Source organism: Clarias gariepinus, chromosome 4 (genome assembly GCF_024256425.1).
Source record: "Clarias gariepinus isolate MV-2021 ecotype Netherlands chromosome 4, CGAR_prim_01v2, whole genome shotgun sequence".
NCBI lineage: Eukaryota > Metazoa > Chordata > Actinopteri > Siluriformes > Clariidae > Clarias > Clarias gariepinus.
Genome location: NC_071103.1, coordinates 31,711,185 through 31,728,310, shown reverse-complemented (window position 1 = coordinate 31,728,310; position 17,126 = coordinate 31,711,185). Strand labels below are relative to the sequence as shown.

The window sequence follows — 17,126 nt, the reverse complement described above, 5'->3', positions numbered from 1 at the left end:
ACTATTACAATACAAAATTACTAAATCCCAAAGTCAGACCTCTGCAGTACCTGTTCTGTCTCTTACTACTCACAGGCATTGTAGCTTGAGTGTTGTATTGTTTGGCAATCTGAGTTTTCCCATTGATGAAAATGGGCACAACTGGCTCTAAATCTGCTTCCTGGACCACCTGGTCATCCACAAAACAGACGACATGCTTTTGCCTGACAAGAATCTTCAGCTGGTGCCACTGTCGATCAAAGAGTGTCTATAATGAAGAGGGGAGAAATCAGCACTCTGAGCGGCACTGGTGAATATACACAAGACTGTACAGTATACTGTATAGCATTCCAGAATAAATAAATTGAACAAATTTAAGACAGCACCTGCATGATAGAACAACAACAGTCAGTTATTTTACAGTGCCTTGCAAAAGTATTCATACCCCTTGAACCTTTTCACATTTTGTCACATTGCAACCACAAATATACATTTATGTAAATGTAAATATAATTTATTGGGATTTTATGTGATAGGCCAACACACAGTGGCAAATAATAATAATGGAAGGAAAATAATAAATGGTTTCATTTTTTTTTACAAATAAAAATCTATGGCATACATTTGTATTCATCCCTCTTTACTTTAATACCCCTAATTCAAATCCAGTGTAACTAATTGCCTTTAAAAGTCATCTACTTGGTGAATAAAGAGTCCATCTGTGTGTAAATTAATCTCAGCATTAATACAGCTGTTCTGTGAAGCCCTCAAAAGTTTGTTAGAGAACATTAGTAAACAAAACAGCATCATGAAGCCCAAGGAACACACTAGACAGCTCAGGGATAAAGTTGTGGAGAAGTTTAAAGCAGCATTAGGTTATAAAAAATATCCCAAGCTTTGAACATATCAGAACATTGTTCAATTCATCATCCGAAAATGGAAAGTCTGCTGCACACCTACCAAGACATGGCCGTTCATCTGAACTGACAGGCCGGGCAAGGAGAGCGTTAATCAGTGAAGCGTCCAAGGTCGCAAAGGCCCATGTTAACTCTGAAGGAGCTGCAGAGATTCACACCTCAGGTGGGAGAATCTATCCATAGGACCACTATTAGTCATGCTCTCTACAATTCTGCCCTTTATGGAAGCCATTGTTGAAAGAAAGCTCAGAGGTCCCAGAGGTATGCACTGAGGATCATGGTTTCCGTGAAGATTAACTCGAAGCTAGGCCAGAATACTGTAGCATCAGCCCTTCACCTTGCAAAGAAGAAATCTGCATTGCTCTTTGTAGACCTGCTACAGTACACCTTCCAAACCCATGTTGTTTTGGACTACCATTGGCAACATGGCAATTGGGCAAGGCTTCCCAATTCTAAATGTCTGATCTCCTAAATGGCATCAACCTTTTGTCCACCATCCACCATTAAGAAGCTCACAGAAATGTATATTGGAGCATTAACACAGCAGAAAATTGTGTATGCACAATTGTGTTATTTACAGGGTGCATGGTAACTAATCAGCTTGTTTATTGCAGTTCTTTTTTATAAATAAAATTTGCCCTGGTATATTTTAGACATTTTATTTAGAAAATAAAATGTAACATTTTGTAGTAACTTCATTATTATCAAAATACTTTTCTCATTAACTATGCTGAGAAAGGGGCAAAATATATTTTTAAACAATTTAAATTTAATTTTATTAGGATTATTCTATATAAATGCCTTGTATAGTGGTTTACTCCAACAGAACATCTGGTCTAGGTTGATTGGCATTTCCAAATTGTGTGTGTGTGTGTGTGTGTGTGTGTGTGTGTGTGTGTGTGTGTGTGTGTGTGTGTGTGTGTGTGTGTGTGTGTGACGGAGAGAGAGAGAGAGATTGCAATGAGGTTGGCACTCCATCCAGAGTGTACCGTGCCTTGTGCCTTCAGTTCCCTGGGATAGGGTCTAATGACTGTACATTAAAAGTGTCAAATATGATGGATGGATGGATGAATGGATTTGTCCCTGATGTGCTGGACATATTTAGCAAATGTACTATAAATTGTTTGCTTGCAAATAAGTGCTGGAGCTTGACCATTTCTAACAGCTATGGTCTCCTCAATAAAACAAAAAAAAGTTAAAATGTAAAGCTTTTTTAAAATGATGAACTACTAAAAGCATTTTAGAGTAATACTGTCCTTGGTTGACTATAACTGAATTATCAGTATTAACTAAAATTTATCCAATGCAGAGGGCTTTTGTATACCCACCACTACTTGGTTAACTTACTTAACCTGAAATGTATTTTATAAAAGACAGGTTGTTCTTAAATAAACTGCTCACTGGGATGCAGCCAAAGTTCAAAGTCACACTACTGTCTCTGTTCAAATTACCTGGATCGAACTTCTCTTTTCCTAAAACAATGAGGATCTGCTGCATGTTATGTCCCCTATGTAAATGGCCAAGATGCCCTTTATAAAAGGCTTTCAGTGCCATGAGGAAATATGGGCAATTTGTTTCTTGTTGCTTTTAAAGACTGTTAGGATGGGAAGTGGAAACTGCTTTTCCATTACTCTTGTGTAAATCATAGAAGTAACACCCATCAGTATTACAAAAGCACATTATACTGTATATGCACACACACACACACACACACACACACACACACACTGCCCAGCCAAAAAAAGTCACCACCTGGATTTAATTAAACAAATAGCTAAGAGCCTTCCACTGGATAATTACTGCAGTGATTAATGTGTCAGCTGTCAATAAGTTATTCAACTGATGCACTGAGTAGCTTCTCATTTCTTAACAACCATGTCAGAAGACATATCCTGTGGTCGTGGGAAAGATGTTACTCTGCTATAGAAGCGTCACATTTTTTGGCCTGCATCAAGAAAAGAAAACAACTAAGGAGATGGCTGAAACTACCAAAATTGGGTTAATAACTGTAAAAACCTCTATAGAAGTATAGTGGTGAACAATCATCTAAGAGGAAGAACTGTAGTCAAAAAAACAACATTTTGACAGTAGAACTCACAGTTATGTTTAACAGCGAAGGTGGGAGCATTTCCATACACACCTAATGCTAAGAGAACTCAGGAAATTGGGACTAAACAGCTGTGTAACCTTGAGAAAACAACTTGTCAGTGAGGCTACTCTGGGAAAAAGGCTTCATTGTGTTAGGGAATAGACTGTGTAACACCCTGTTCCAGAGTGGGCGCATCAAAGTAAAAAGAGAGGCGGATAAAGTGATGCACCCATCATGCCTATTGCCCACTGTACAAGCCTGTGGGGGCAGTGTTATGATCTGGGGTTGCTTCAGTTTTTCAGCTCTAGGATATGTGCCCAAAAAAATGTGGTCAGCTGACGATTTGAATATACTGTACTGTACTGTACTGAATGACCAGGATTTTCCTTGTCAAGACAACCAAGACAACGATGCCAGGATCCAAGACAACGATGCCAGGATTCATTGGAATGGGAGGGTGAGAATTCATTTTCACACATTTAACACATTGTCACTTTAACTCTATTGAGAAGCTTTGAGAGGTGCTTAAGAAGATTTTACTCAGTGGTCCTATTCTTCCATCATTTATAAATATATAAAAATGTAAGAGTTTAGGTTAAAATAATCCATAAAACTTGAAATTTGGAACTTTGATATTACAATTTCACTTTCACTCGATGTTGTTTTCTGAACCTGTGTCGTGTGATGAATTAGATCCAAAGCATGTTAATACTGAAGGGTAAAAGGCTTTTCAGTACTTTACAAACCTTTAGGCCTTGTGCATCAAAAGTGACATCCTGTATTCCACTTGCCAGATTTGTGGTGGTAAAGGTCACAGTATTCTTCTGTCCGTGTAGTGTCACGGCCACTTGGACTTCTTGGTCTTTAGAAAGTACCCTCCACAGGTCAAACTTCTCTCTGCTTGGGCTGCCTTTCAGCTGCAGAGTGGCTACAAACACATAGGATGGAGGAAGACCTTCTGGAAAGATTTCCCTGTCAGACAACATAAAAATATTTATTACTGTATAATGAAACCAAAGGTAACATTGTTAGAAATGATAGAAATGTTGGCATTTAAATGGGATTGCATCTTTACACTACGGTCAAAAGGGAGGACATCTCAGTTAATAGAAAGAGTTTTTTTTTCATTATTATTATTAATATTATTATTAATATTTTACAATATTTTAGACATGAATGAAGCAAAAAAAAAATCTATATATTCTATATCTCTATTTATTAACAGACAGTGGCATTGTAGTGCATTCTGTCACACATGTATTTAATGTATTAGGAAACATTTATTGTAAACCAAACCTACTTATTAAAATGTATTTGGATTATTAAACAAATATTATTGTATGGCCACTGCATGACAATTATAATTTATTTTCTCTTTCAGAGTTCATAGGCCTCCATCATAATGTTTTAAGACAATAGAAAGTAAATGTTTTTTTTGTTTTTTTTGACCGGATGTGTACACATATACATTTATTGACAAAGATTTATCTAAAATGTGCTTTCCTGTTCATATATTTAAGAACAAATATGCACAATAAAGAGCTATGTATATTATATATTGCGCAGTGTTCAGGACTGCAATGTAAATATTATGTATTATGATGTCGTGAATACTGAAAATCCATTTGTTGCTTAGTCACAAGTAAAAAGATTTAGGTTGCACAATTGCATTTGCAGTTGTAATTCCTGCTCTTCTCCTGATCTAGTCAGCCATCAGCAATACTGCATGAATGGTTTGATAAGATGTGCCAATTATTGCAGCTGAATTGACTCCTGTGTAAGTAATCACCATATCTAGTGGTAAGATATTGACAGAGAAACCTTATCAGATGAGACACTGCACTATAGATAGGCCATCTTACTTTGTATCCTCAGTAATGTCCACCCCTTTGTCCAGGAAGTAGGCTGTCTCTGACAGCAAAGAGCCCGGTAATGACTTGGCTTTCTGATGGATTTTCATTCCATGCATCAGCTCAAAGCCCTTCTCATCCCGGGAGGCAACAGGGATACGTGTGGGACAAACCGATTCTGCAGAACACCAAAGAAAAGTCCGTTTTATAATCCTCTTTACAGCAGCCTTAATTTGTATGTCTTCTTAGTATCTATTGATCAAACCATTATGTCTTATAGCACAGTGCCAATGAATGTGATAAACTGAGTTCAGATGTAACTTTAGTTACCACCTATATTAGATAAGGAGATATATTGAAAGGTTTTTTTTTTATGGGAGGTCTTCTGAAGTTTAGTTATGTGTCAAGCTGCATTTCTTCTACTATATTAACACATTATTTAAAAAACAGCTACGCTGGGACTGTTTCCGATTTTTCATAACATAACATAAATTATAACACTTTGTTAGTCTGTTCCACCAGAATAAAGATAGCTATAAACTTATTTAGTTAATTGTGTTAAATTAATTATTAAAGTATGAATACATTGCAAATTGCAGTTGTACCAGGTTACAGTCAGAAGGAGAGTTAAAAGCTCTCCTTTACATGGTGCATCTAGTACAGTAGGTCTCATGTTTAATATTAATCCCAGATCATAATTTTAAAACTTGCTGGCAAACAGAAAAGGGAGAAGAGTAAAGTTAGATGATCACTGGGAGCCTTCAAAGGTTTTATGGAGAAGTTGAAAACTTGAGATTTCAATTTCAGATAGGGTTTCAAGTAGAACCTTTAAACTTTTACAGTTGTACTTCAATTCTCTTGGTTCACAACTAAACATACAATTATATATTAGTTTTGGTTTGCAATATAAAGTCCTATTTTGATTAACTTTCACACTGGCATTTTCGACATGGTTTTTATATGGTGCTATTTTGGCCCACTGAAAATTCATTAAGAGTTCATAAAATGTAACGTTACACACTAAATAAAACAGTCACAAATGTGCCCAATGTTTTCATTTTGCAACTAGCTTTTATCCAGACAGTGACCAGTGGTGACACCCCCCTAATAAATAAATAAATAAAATAAAATGCAAGCAGTGATCTTTAATCCTTTGATACACTCTCCCATCTCCTTGGTGATAGTACAGCAGAGCTGTGACCTATAACAAGAGAACTCAAAAACAAATAACATTTCAATAAACGGGCACACTTGCACACAAAGACACTACAAGCAATTTGGGAACCCAATTGGCGTAATCTGCATGTCTTTGAACTGTGAGAGGAAACCGGAGTACCAGGAGGAATCCCAATAAGCACAGGAAGAACATGGAAACCCCATGCGCACAGAGGCGGAAATCTAACCCAGACAGGAATCAAATCCGGACCGTGGAGGTGCAAGGCGACAGTGTAGTCAAGGAGACAGACCACTAAGCCACCATGCTGCCCTTGATCAATGATATTAGGTTATTATTATTATTATTATTATTATTATTATTCATTTATTTTTTGCAGCTTTCAAAACTTATTCAGTGCCATGCTAACTAACGTGCATAACATACAGTAGCTAAGGTGGCACCTTCACATTTTCCATACAACCTGTATATAACATTTAACCAGCTTCCTATTTTTGCTGGCCCATACCTTCACAAAGCTTCTGCTCCATGGACTCTCGGATGCGATCGATGGTGGTGTAGTCCTGTGCATACAGCACATAGAAGCTGGATGGCGTGTTTGCGATCGCAACCAGCTCTGAGGTGGTGATCTCCGTGCCCACTCCCACTGCAAATACAGTGATTCCCTGTGCTCGAGCTTCTACACTAGCATCCACCACATCATCCTGAGATTTCCCATCAGTCACCACTACGGCAATGCGATTTCTACTGGTGTCACTGCGATGTGAGGAGGCGAACACGTGGTTAACTGCAAACTTGATGGCACGCCCTGTCTGTGTGTTTCCTCCCATGTAACGGATGGCCTGGATAGCTTTGATGAGCTCCTCAGCACGCTGATGAGCACCAAGAGGGATCTCTAGCCGAGGAGTGTCACTGTACTGCACTACACCCACCTGGGAGTAATGTGGGCCTACATCAAAGCCACTGGTGATGTTCACAAGCCAGCGCTTGGCAGTATCAAAGTCCTTGTAACCCACACTCCAGGAACCATCAATGATGTACACAAGATCATTCGCAGCTGTACTGCAACCTACATAACGACAGATTTGAGAAGGATGAGTTTTCTGCATCCTTAGTGATGCATATACAATAGAACGGCAGTGGAAAATTACTAGAGTCTTTTTAGATTTTTTAAGATTGGTAATAAACATGTCTATACTGTGTCTAGAACTGAAAGGGAGAGGGGGCTTTAAATCATAAAAGATTTACGCTAATATACTGTTTATAGCCTATTTCTACTCAACATAAGAAACATATATTTTATTGACAGATATACATTACTCTGTTAACACTGGAAAATAGAAAGAGAGTTGATTCATACCCGCTCGAATATCCTCTTTTTCTACGGAATGTGTATAGAGAGAAAGCATCAGGACTGACAGCAACCTTAATATTAACATCTTTAAAAATGATTGCTCCCACTTTTGGATTTAGTGTTCCTGCAAAAACAATATTTAACAGTTTATTATTATTATAAAAAAATATTAAAATACAAGCATGATGACAACATTACAACTTAACTTACAGTATGTTAAAATGACCCAGTAGAAGTATATCAAAAGGACATTGACTAATATTTTCAGTTGGATGGACCAGAGGAACCCGGGAAACTCCAACTATACAATTTGCAATTCGGTACCTTTTATAAACAAACTATTTATGCACATGTACAGTACAAGTAAGCCAAGACAAAAAGATCCTAACCTAATGTTTAAATCAAATTAAATTGATCAATGTTTCAAATTCATACACAAGTCTTTAAAAAATACAAAATAAATGAACGTATTTACCTGTGAATAACATCTTTTTAAAATCTAATCTTAAATCCATTTTTTTACTTTGTTTCAGAAAAGTTCCACAATCCAAAAATTATCAAGTAAAAAAAAAAAAGGTTAATAAATATACAGTAACCCAGAAACATGAATTATGATGCCTATCATTGTATTGGCTCAGTAATGGATCATCATTTAAAAATATGTAACCTACAGTACATGGCCAAAAGTTAGTGGACACCTGTCTGTTTTTCGTCACTCTCATATGTACTTCTTTAACATTCCGTTCTAACTTTAGCCCTTCTCTTTGCTGGAATAATAACCCCCACTCTTTTGTGAGGGTATAGAGAGGGAAAGTCGGATCCATATCAGATCGGGCTTCCATATCAACCCTGACACAATGCGTGCTCATGGATGTTGCTTTGTCTGCATGCTGGAACAGGTTTGGGCCTCTTAGCACCAAAAAAAGCAATCGTAATGCTACAGCATGCAAAGAAATTTTGCCCATTTGCATTTTCAATAAGTTTGGGGAAGAACCACATATGGGTGTAATAGTGTACACATACTTTTGGCGATATACAGCAGTATGAATCTTATGATTGACTTACATGCAGTTATCTGTACACAGAGGTTTATTTACTGCCCTAAATGCAACTTCCACATCAATCCATTTAATCTAATTGATAACACTGATTTCATTTCTTTAAAAATCTTTTGAACATAATTTTTCAAACAGGCACAGTTACTTGACAACATATAAAAAAAATAACTTTACAAATCTGCAGTGTCACCAAGGAAGGAAGCCTGTATGAGCATGGAACATTTCCTGCTACAGTATGAACATGCCCTACGTCAGCCTGAGCTGCACCACTCCACATATTTATACTTTTCTCATACATTCTAAGTTAAATGTAGACCCTTTGTAGGTTATTTGGTTTGTCAATCTGGAGGAAATTCTTTCTTTCTAAAAGCGAAGCAGTAAATAGTTGGTCAGCCACAAACTGTGGCATGTTATTCACCTACTGCTTTTCTAGTTTTACAATTACAACCCCTGCCACAGACCAGTACCATGCTTTATTTACACAAGTTTATGAGGGCCAAGGGAGATAAATTATAGTTGAGCATAGGAAACCAGTTAGAAGAAACGTATTCTCTTACATATTTATCATTCCTCCAAAAAATAGTGTAGAATAAAGTAAACCAACAATGCAGGTGTTAAAAACATGACCTCCGAGGACATTTACAACATTCACTACACCATAGAAACTCTGCTAAGCGCCCATACTACAGTTATTGCTAGGGAACATGTGACAACACTATAAGGAATGAAGCCTGTGTTAGTAGAAAGCATGATTTTTTCGACAGGACACAAGCATGTACAGTAAACTAACTTGGCTGAATCAAGTGGTTTTAAACTTGTTTGGTATATTTTAAATTATTTTCTGTACACCCACAGTAAAGTCTAAGTTGAAGACTCTCACTCTCACTCACCGTCTATATCTATTTATCATCTATTCACGGTCACGGAGGGTGAGCCTATCCCAGGAGACAGGGTGCCAATCCACTGCAAGGCACATACACATACACATACAAAATAACACACTTATTAACACACAACTGGCTATTTGGAAACACCAATCAGTTTAATCTGCATGTCTAAGGACTGTGGAAGGAAACCGGGGTATCCGGAGGAAACCCAACAAGCAAAACCCATGCACACAGAGGCTGGAATCGAACCTGGCCGGGAATCAACTCCGGACCCTGGAGGTGCAAGGCGACTAGTGCTAACCACTAAACCACCATGCCGCTCTAACCTGAAGACTTACAGATGAATCCCCCCCCCCCACACACACACACGTGTACAATACTGAATCAAACCTCAGGCTAAAATCAGATCTGTTGCAATGTTTTTATGAAGCTCAATCAGTAAGCGATATCACATAATCAATACAGCGATTATTTTTGTCAAAACATTCATAGCAACAAGTGTACTGTAGATTTGGTAGAAAGAACAAGCAAACCTGCATCTGCTTTTTTTTATTTTATATATGAAGTAAGAACATTTGCTTTTGTATAACTGAGGAATCAGCTTTGACTGTGTTTAAGCAAGCTCCTTCAGGCAAATCCGTCTGATCTATCCTAATTTGCATCCATCTTTCCTCTGTCGATACAACCTCTGGCCAGACACAGACAGGGTTAATTCTGAAATTCTTTTTGTTTCTTTGTATAACACTTAGTGTTATAATTCTTAGTGTTAAGTAGACAGTGATTGTTAATGTTTACAATGAACAGTGCGTATCCTTGGCTATTAAAAAAATTAATCAACATTGTCAGTGACAGACTATGGAACTCAATTAATGGTGTTATTTAAAATGCAAGTCACTTTCATTGGTCTGTCAATGCAGTACACAGTATATGCACAGGCCATTAGGCCACTGAGTAATTTCATTCAGGAGGGACTGTAACAGCTTTTAGAAATACTGCCTGTGGCATGCTCAGACATTTAATAAAGCTTGCACACAAAATGAAAATTTGAAATAAAACATTGATCTTTTTTTCCCTTTTTTTGTTTTTTGCTGATACTATTGTTATGCAAGAAAATTATGGAAGCATGGAAAATTTTGGAACTCTTTTCCCAGCTAGAATTTTATTCATATAGAACTTCAATCACCTGGATTGATTTAAAGACACATTTAGAACCATGGACAAGGTACATTCTATGCTAAAACGTACAACAAAATGTGAAGAGGAAGGTTAAATAAACAAATCCTTAATTTAAGTAAATAGTCAAAAGTGGGTGGCATGGTGGCTTAGTGTTTAGCACTGTCGCCCTGCACCACCAGAATCTGAGTTCAATTCCTGGCTTAAGGTCTGCATTCATGGAGTTTGCATGTTCTCCCCGTGCTTGGTGGGTTTCCTCTACGCACTCCAGTTTCCTCCCACAGTACAAGGACATGCAGATTAGGCTTTATGGCATTCCCAAATTGCTCGTAATCACCACAAAGAACTAAATCATTTGATATGAGACTTGTAGTGTCATCTCAGAAAACATATGGTAACATCCTAGAGTCTTTGAACGACCTGGGTTTGTCTGTTTATCGCTCCACATTAAACCAGCCCTAACCTGTGCTTCGGAAAAGCATCTGTTACTCAGTTGAAGTTAATAAAGATGCACATCTGTGCACAGGATTTATGTCTCCACAAATGTTGAAATTATACTTTGCCTACATATTCTGTACTATTTTTGCAATTATTTATCGCATACTTCTTGCATACTACACCTGTTAATTTTTTTTTTTAAATTGACGCACAATCAAATATGGAAATGGACCCTTGTGCTAATAAAATTAAAATGTTAAGAGAGAAGTTATGAACAGTGTTGTGCCAGATTATGAAGCAGAAGTGTATGCATTTTTAATCGACAGCTGTACAGAATTTAATGAAACTTAGGCAATACTTGGACATCTGCCTAAAGTTTATCTTGCGCCATTAGTAAAAATCAAATGTTGAGTAAAAGCGATATTACGAACAGCTATGTGCCGAATTTAATAATCTACTTTAAAATAAGCTAATTGCTCAATGTTAATGAACACCTACACCAATAGATATTAATCAGCAAATCTAAACCGAATATTTTTACTAGGATTACTTACTATTTTTAGCGCTGAAATAACAAAGCTTAAGTGGTATAAGTGAATTTTAACGCACTGGAGTCGTTTTAAGACAAAACTTAATCTTTATTCGATCTACTTTTCTAATTTCTCATCAGTGATTCATTCTCCAAATACCAAACAGGAAGTGTATTTGTCTGGCGACGAAAAAAGTGGAAGCATAAACAAGCCATCAGATACTTAATACTCAAAGTTCTGACGTAAAGAAAGACATGCAGGCATGTACGTGGGCTTCAACCTGAAATAATAATATCACATAATAATGTAATATTAAATTACATTAAAGCTGATCTGCTTATTTGTAACTTTAACCTTTAACCCAAGCAGCAACTCTGTGATGAGACAGTGGCACTCAGGAATGGCTACATGATGATTACCACTTATGAGTGATATGAAAGAGAAAAACCTTGACCTGTGTATTTTCAAGAAGAACAAAGTGTTTAAATAAACTACATTTAAATGCACAACACACATTATCACATCAGTGTCACATCTGTGCTGGAAAAGATCCAGTGCTTTGCGAAAGTAGTCATACTTTGAATAAACTTTTCCACATTTTGTCACATTACAACCACAAATCCACTGTAATATATTTTATTGGGATTTATGTGATAGACCAACACAAAGTGAGATGAAGAAGCGGAAGAAAAATTGATATAGTTTTTTTATAGTCTAATTATTTTAAAGTGGCATGCATTTGTATTTAGCCCAATTTACTCTGTTACCTTTACCTAAAATCTAGTGTAACCAACTGCCTTCAGAAGTCATCTAATTAGTAAAAAAAAAAAAAAAAAAAAAAAAAATTAAGATTTTTTTCCTAATTTATTAACTATGGGGCTTCCACATTAAGGCTGCTACTACTGAACCATGTGAAAACACTGTACAGTACTGTATTGGATCAGCAGTGGTTTACAAACAAAATAGAGCGCTTACATATTGTGCACACTTAGGTAGGTAGAGTCAAGTAACCGTACAGTATGTGTACAAAGACAAAAAGTGTCCAAAGTCTGGCCCAATAAAAATTCTGGAATTGTGTTTCAATTATTGTATACGTTGCATTTTATGGATGAAAAAGCAAATTCATACTTTGATTGGTCATGGAAGCAACTTGTGTTACACACAAAACATTTTTCATTTCAAATATTGTTAAAGATGATGAAAAACATTATAAACACACAAACATACACTCACTCATACACTAATCACACACAATGGGCAATTTGGGAATGCCAATTAGCCTAATCTGCACGTCTTTAGACTGTGGAAGGAAACCGAAGAACCCGGAGGAAACCTACCAAGCACGGGGAGAACTTGCAAACTCCATACCTCCAGAGACTGCATTCCGGCCCACATTATAAACAATTCAGTTTTATAAATAATTCACATTATAAAACTTCAGTCAACCTAAATCATTAGCCTCTTTTCCCTACCAGCTGTAGTGTCACATCAGTGGATGCCTTATCATAGAAAAGGGATGTACCATGAAAGATCGGATTGGGCATCAACTAACTTTGGTCGCATAAGTTTATATAATGCAGTTCAGAAATCCTAATTAGAGAACATGGCATAGTACAGCATACATAGCCAAGCAAAATATATCTTGTTGACAACTTTGTGTGATTGTGGACAATAATGTACAATAAAGTGTGAAAATGACTGAAATCAGTGAAAGTCAAATGCAAAATGTGAAATTTCTACAGTATTATAGAACCATTACATACAGACTGATAAGTGTTTATCTCTTTTATGGTTATGAAGATTATGGCTTACAGCTAATGATAACCCAAAATTCAGTACATCAGGAAATTAGAATATTATTTGGATTGTTGGACTACTGAAAATTATGAATTATCACACCAGTGTCACATCTGTGCTGGGAAAGATCCAGTGTGTGTGTGTGTGTGTGTGTGTGCGCACGCATAGGTTTTCATTCCAACCAGGCCAAGAACAACTAATTAGGAGAAAAATAATTTTCCAAAATGAGTAAAAGTCCTGAAGGTCCGTCACACACAACAAGAAGTAGAAGAAAAAGAAACAAAACATTTCAAACAAATAACAAAGTGGTCTGGGTCTTGGTTATTATAATTTTAATTATAATTTAAATAGAAAATTTTATATTTATTACCTAAAGTACTAAAATTTTAAGTATTAACTGAAAAAAACTAAATTATGGCTTAGATGCGTAAAAGAGTGGAATAACCATGGAGTCGAAAACGTAATTCTGTTACAGAGATTACTGTAGGTTGGAAGGGTTTGAGTTAAATAAGGAATGAAAGTCCAGCTGTTGCAGGATTTAAAAAATTAACTGCTCTATTTCAGCAATGGCTAATTTCTCTTTGGCAATACTACTCTACATTTTCTTTTTCATTCCATAGTGGCACCAGTCTGTGTTAGCGTTAGCGCTGTTAAATTTATTGCATTTGACACCCTATTCAGTGCAGTTTACAAACAACAGTACTATCTTACTGTATGTGCAAGAGTATATGTTACAATAGGCTTTCCTTAAACCTTAAATATTGTGGAACTATAACCCCACTGTTTTTTTTTGTTTGATATAATAAAAAAAAATATTATATAAATATATATAGATAGATAGATAGATAGATAGATAGATAGATAGATAGATAGATAGATAGATAAATGATTTTAGTGTTTAATATATCGTTATAAAATTGCGTCATTTTAACTGCTGATATTCTTTAGTAAGTAAAAGTCATAAGAACATATAAGTCTTCACTATTTACAGTCACAAACATTATACAAATGAGATCATGCCAAACATTCATTACTATCTAGCATTCCCTGTTACCTACTAAACAATTTTGGGTGAAGTACTCCTTAAATACATGCATCTGGCTGAAATTAGACTCATTACAGCAACATTCAGCAAATAACAAATAAACTAAATAGTTCTTTGTCCTTGTCTTGTGATCATGAATGAAAGCGAGGCACTTTTGCCTACAGCTGGGATACATGTGGAGTGTGCCATGCCTTGCCCCTTTCCCTTTTTTTTCTTTTTGAAGGCATGTTTTCCCTCATAAATCAAAATTATTTTGCAAACTTGATTATAGAAACTGAGATGCATACAGATGTATAGATAACCATTTTATAATTGAAATCAGTCAAAATTGAAACAAATTTCATGGTGCCTAGAAATTGCTATTTGCTCTGTAAATAATTCATTTTTCAGCTATTCACCCCATTAAACACACTCAAAGAACATGGATCATTATCTTACTAAAGAGGCCACACCAAGCCACTTCTATCCTAGTGAAGAATTTGTATAACAGTCCACTGAGCATAACATGTACACAACTTTTCTTCCGCAACAACAAAAACTGTAAAGTAGAAACCCATATGGACACTAGATTGCATACATACAGTACATTGAACCTCTACCTTTGTTAGAACATGTAATGTAGGAGCAACTCTGTTTATCAAATGTGAGTGAAACTATATAGATAGTGATTAAAATACAAGCTGTGTGGATAAAATGACCATAGTGTCCATAAAGCGCTTTAAACCATAAGCCAGAATCTATAGCAACATACAGTAGGCCATCCAGTAATAAATGTATATATAAATATAGACCACTTTTTAAATTCAGTTTACTTGGAACCATGCTTTTTAAAATATACACTACTACATCAAATTCTTTGGGTCAGAATACACTGAGTGTTATCGAAAAATGTTTATTTTATCCAGCGTATTATTTCATACTTTCAACTTGACCTTTATATGAACACTGAATGTGGATGGCAAACTGTATTTATCTTAAAAATGCAGGCCAAGGCCCTTTCCATGTAAGTAGGAAGGCACATATTTCCCACATAGTTCAAACTGAAAAAGACAGGTTTCTATTTTTGCGTTGCTCCTCTGACTGGGAGAAATTCAAAATTTAGTATGAGAGGAGTCAGTGAAGGTTAAATACATTTGTCAGAAAAAAAGGTTAATGCTTCTAACTTTGTTGAGACTACCTACTGAACTAAAAAACATGCTGTATTCAATAGCAGAGTCAATTGTCGAAAACAATATCAGCGCACCGCTTTTTTGAAACAAAAAGTGAAACAGGTGCGAGTGTGAGTGAATAAGCTTGTGAGGGTTTGTAGATGTGTGCCCTGCAATGGATTGGCACCCCATCCTTGCCTCACTGTACATGGTCACGGGGGGCCTGAAGTCTATTCCAGGGGACCTCTAACTATTCTAACTCTCCTGAGATAGGCTCCAGGCCATCCATGACCCTGTACAGTAAGGCAAGGTACAACCAATTTGTGGGATGAAACCTGAGTACCTGAAGGAAACCTGTCATACATGGGGAGAACATGCAAACTCTGCGCACACAGAGACCCGAGGCGGGAATCGAACCTGGACACTGGAGGTGCAATTGTATTATATTATATTATATTATATTATATTATATTATATTATATTATATTATATTATATTATATTATATTATATTATATTATTTCAACATTTATAACACCATCAATAATAATAATAATAATAATAATAATAATAATAATAATTATTATTATTATTATAACACACAAAATAAAAAAATGCAATATTTGGTGCAATTATATTATAAAGATATATTTAGTTTTTAATGTTGTAACATTATTAGTGGTCTTTTAAATTTTTAAGGGTCTGCTCTAAATACAAATCTAATAAGAGGAAACCATTATTAATAGAAAGGTCAATCTTTTAATTAGTTACCCATAACACACGCTCTGGTTTCTGAAAAAAAAACTGTTACAGAAAAAAAAACTGTCTGCAATATTCATGCAAGTCACTTACCCTCTCGCATCAAAGCGCCTCTTGAAACTGCTGGAGTGAAGAACTTTAATACAGAGGACTCCAGACTCCAGAGCGGTAGCACGGGGTCGCTCCTCTACACGGTGCAGTTCCGCGCGCTGTCGCTGGGGGAGGCCATGTCTCCGCTGCGCGCGCGGTCTTATAGTGCAGAGGAGTGCTACGTCATCAACACACTACAGGCAGCACACTCCTCTCTCAGTTCTACAGTGCTGGTGTGTTCTAGTGTAGAACAACTTCAATCCCACACACAGTACGTTTGTACAATAATGTAAAGTACGGTCAGAGCTAGGAAATGTAAAAAAATAAAATAAATAAATAAAGTATCCTGTGGCAATTATTTTTTTCTTTATTATACTTCACATCATTTTGGTGCTGTAGTCCAGGTAATTTTGCTTTGTATGCAATAATATATTGCAATGATGACTTTATTATTATTATTATTATTATTAAGTCAAGTCGGCTTTTACTGTCATTTCAACCATATGCAGTTCAGTACACAGTGAAACAAAACAACGTTCCTCCAGGACCAAGGTGCTAATCAACATACAAGCCTAAATTAACAACATGAAATTAACAAACCTAGCTAAGACAAAAACCTAATTGGCTGAGTAGCTAATACAAAAAATTAACACTATATATTACTAAAACTACAGACAAAAAAAGACAGCAAAATGACAATAGAAAGTGCACATGTGCAAACAAGAGCACAACAAGTTATAAAAAAGTTGCACAAGTTATAACAAGTTATGCCTGCCTCAGTCTGTGTGAGTGGAGATAGCATGTTCTCCCGCTTGGTGGGTTTTCTCCAGATACCTCCA

At 36.2% G+C, this 17,126-nt stretch overlaps 1 protein-coding gene across 1 annotated transcript in view; it reads right to left on the bottom strand.

Annotated features, from left to right (window-relative positions):
• si:dkey-225n22.4 (collagen alpha-1(XXI) chain) overlaps positions 1-16,369 on the bottom strand; it is a 51,499-nt gene extending 35,130 nt beyond the window's left edge. The window contains exons 1-6 of the mRNA XM_053494903.1: positions 16,291-16,369; positions 7,370-7,487; positions 6,518-7,078; positions 4,848-5,013; positions 3,732-3,957; positions 74-247 (exon numbers count right to left, since the gene is read on the bottom strand). Coding sequence (XP_053350878.1) covers positions 74-247; positions 3,732-3,957; positions 4,848-5,013; positions 6,518-7,078; positions 7,370-7,448 — 1,206 coding nt within the window. The 5' untranslated portion in view covers positions 7,449-7,487; positions 16,291-16,369. The remainder of the gene's footprint in view (positions 1-73; positions 248-3,731; positions 3,958-4,847; positions 5,014-6,517; positions 7,079-7,369; positions 7,488-16,290) is intronic.
• Between the last annotated feature and the right edge of the window lie 757 nt (positions 16,370-17,126).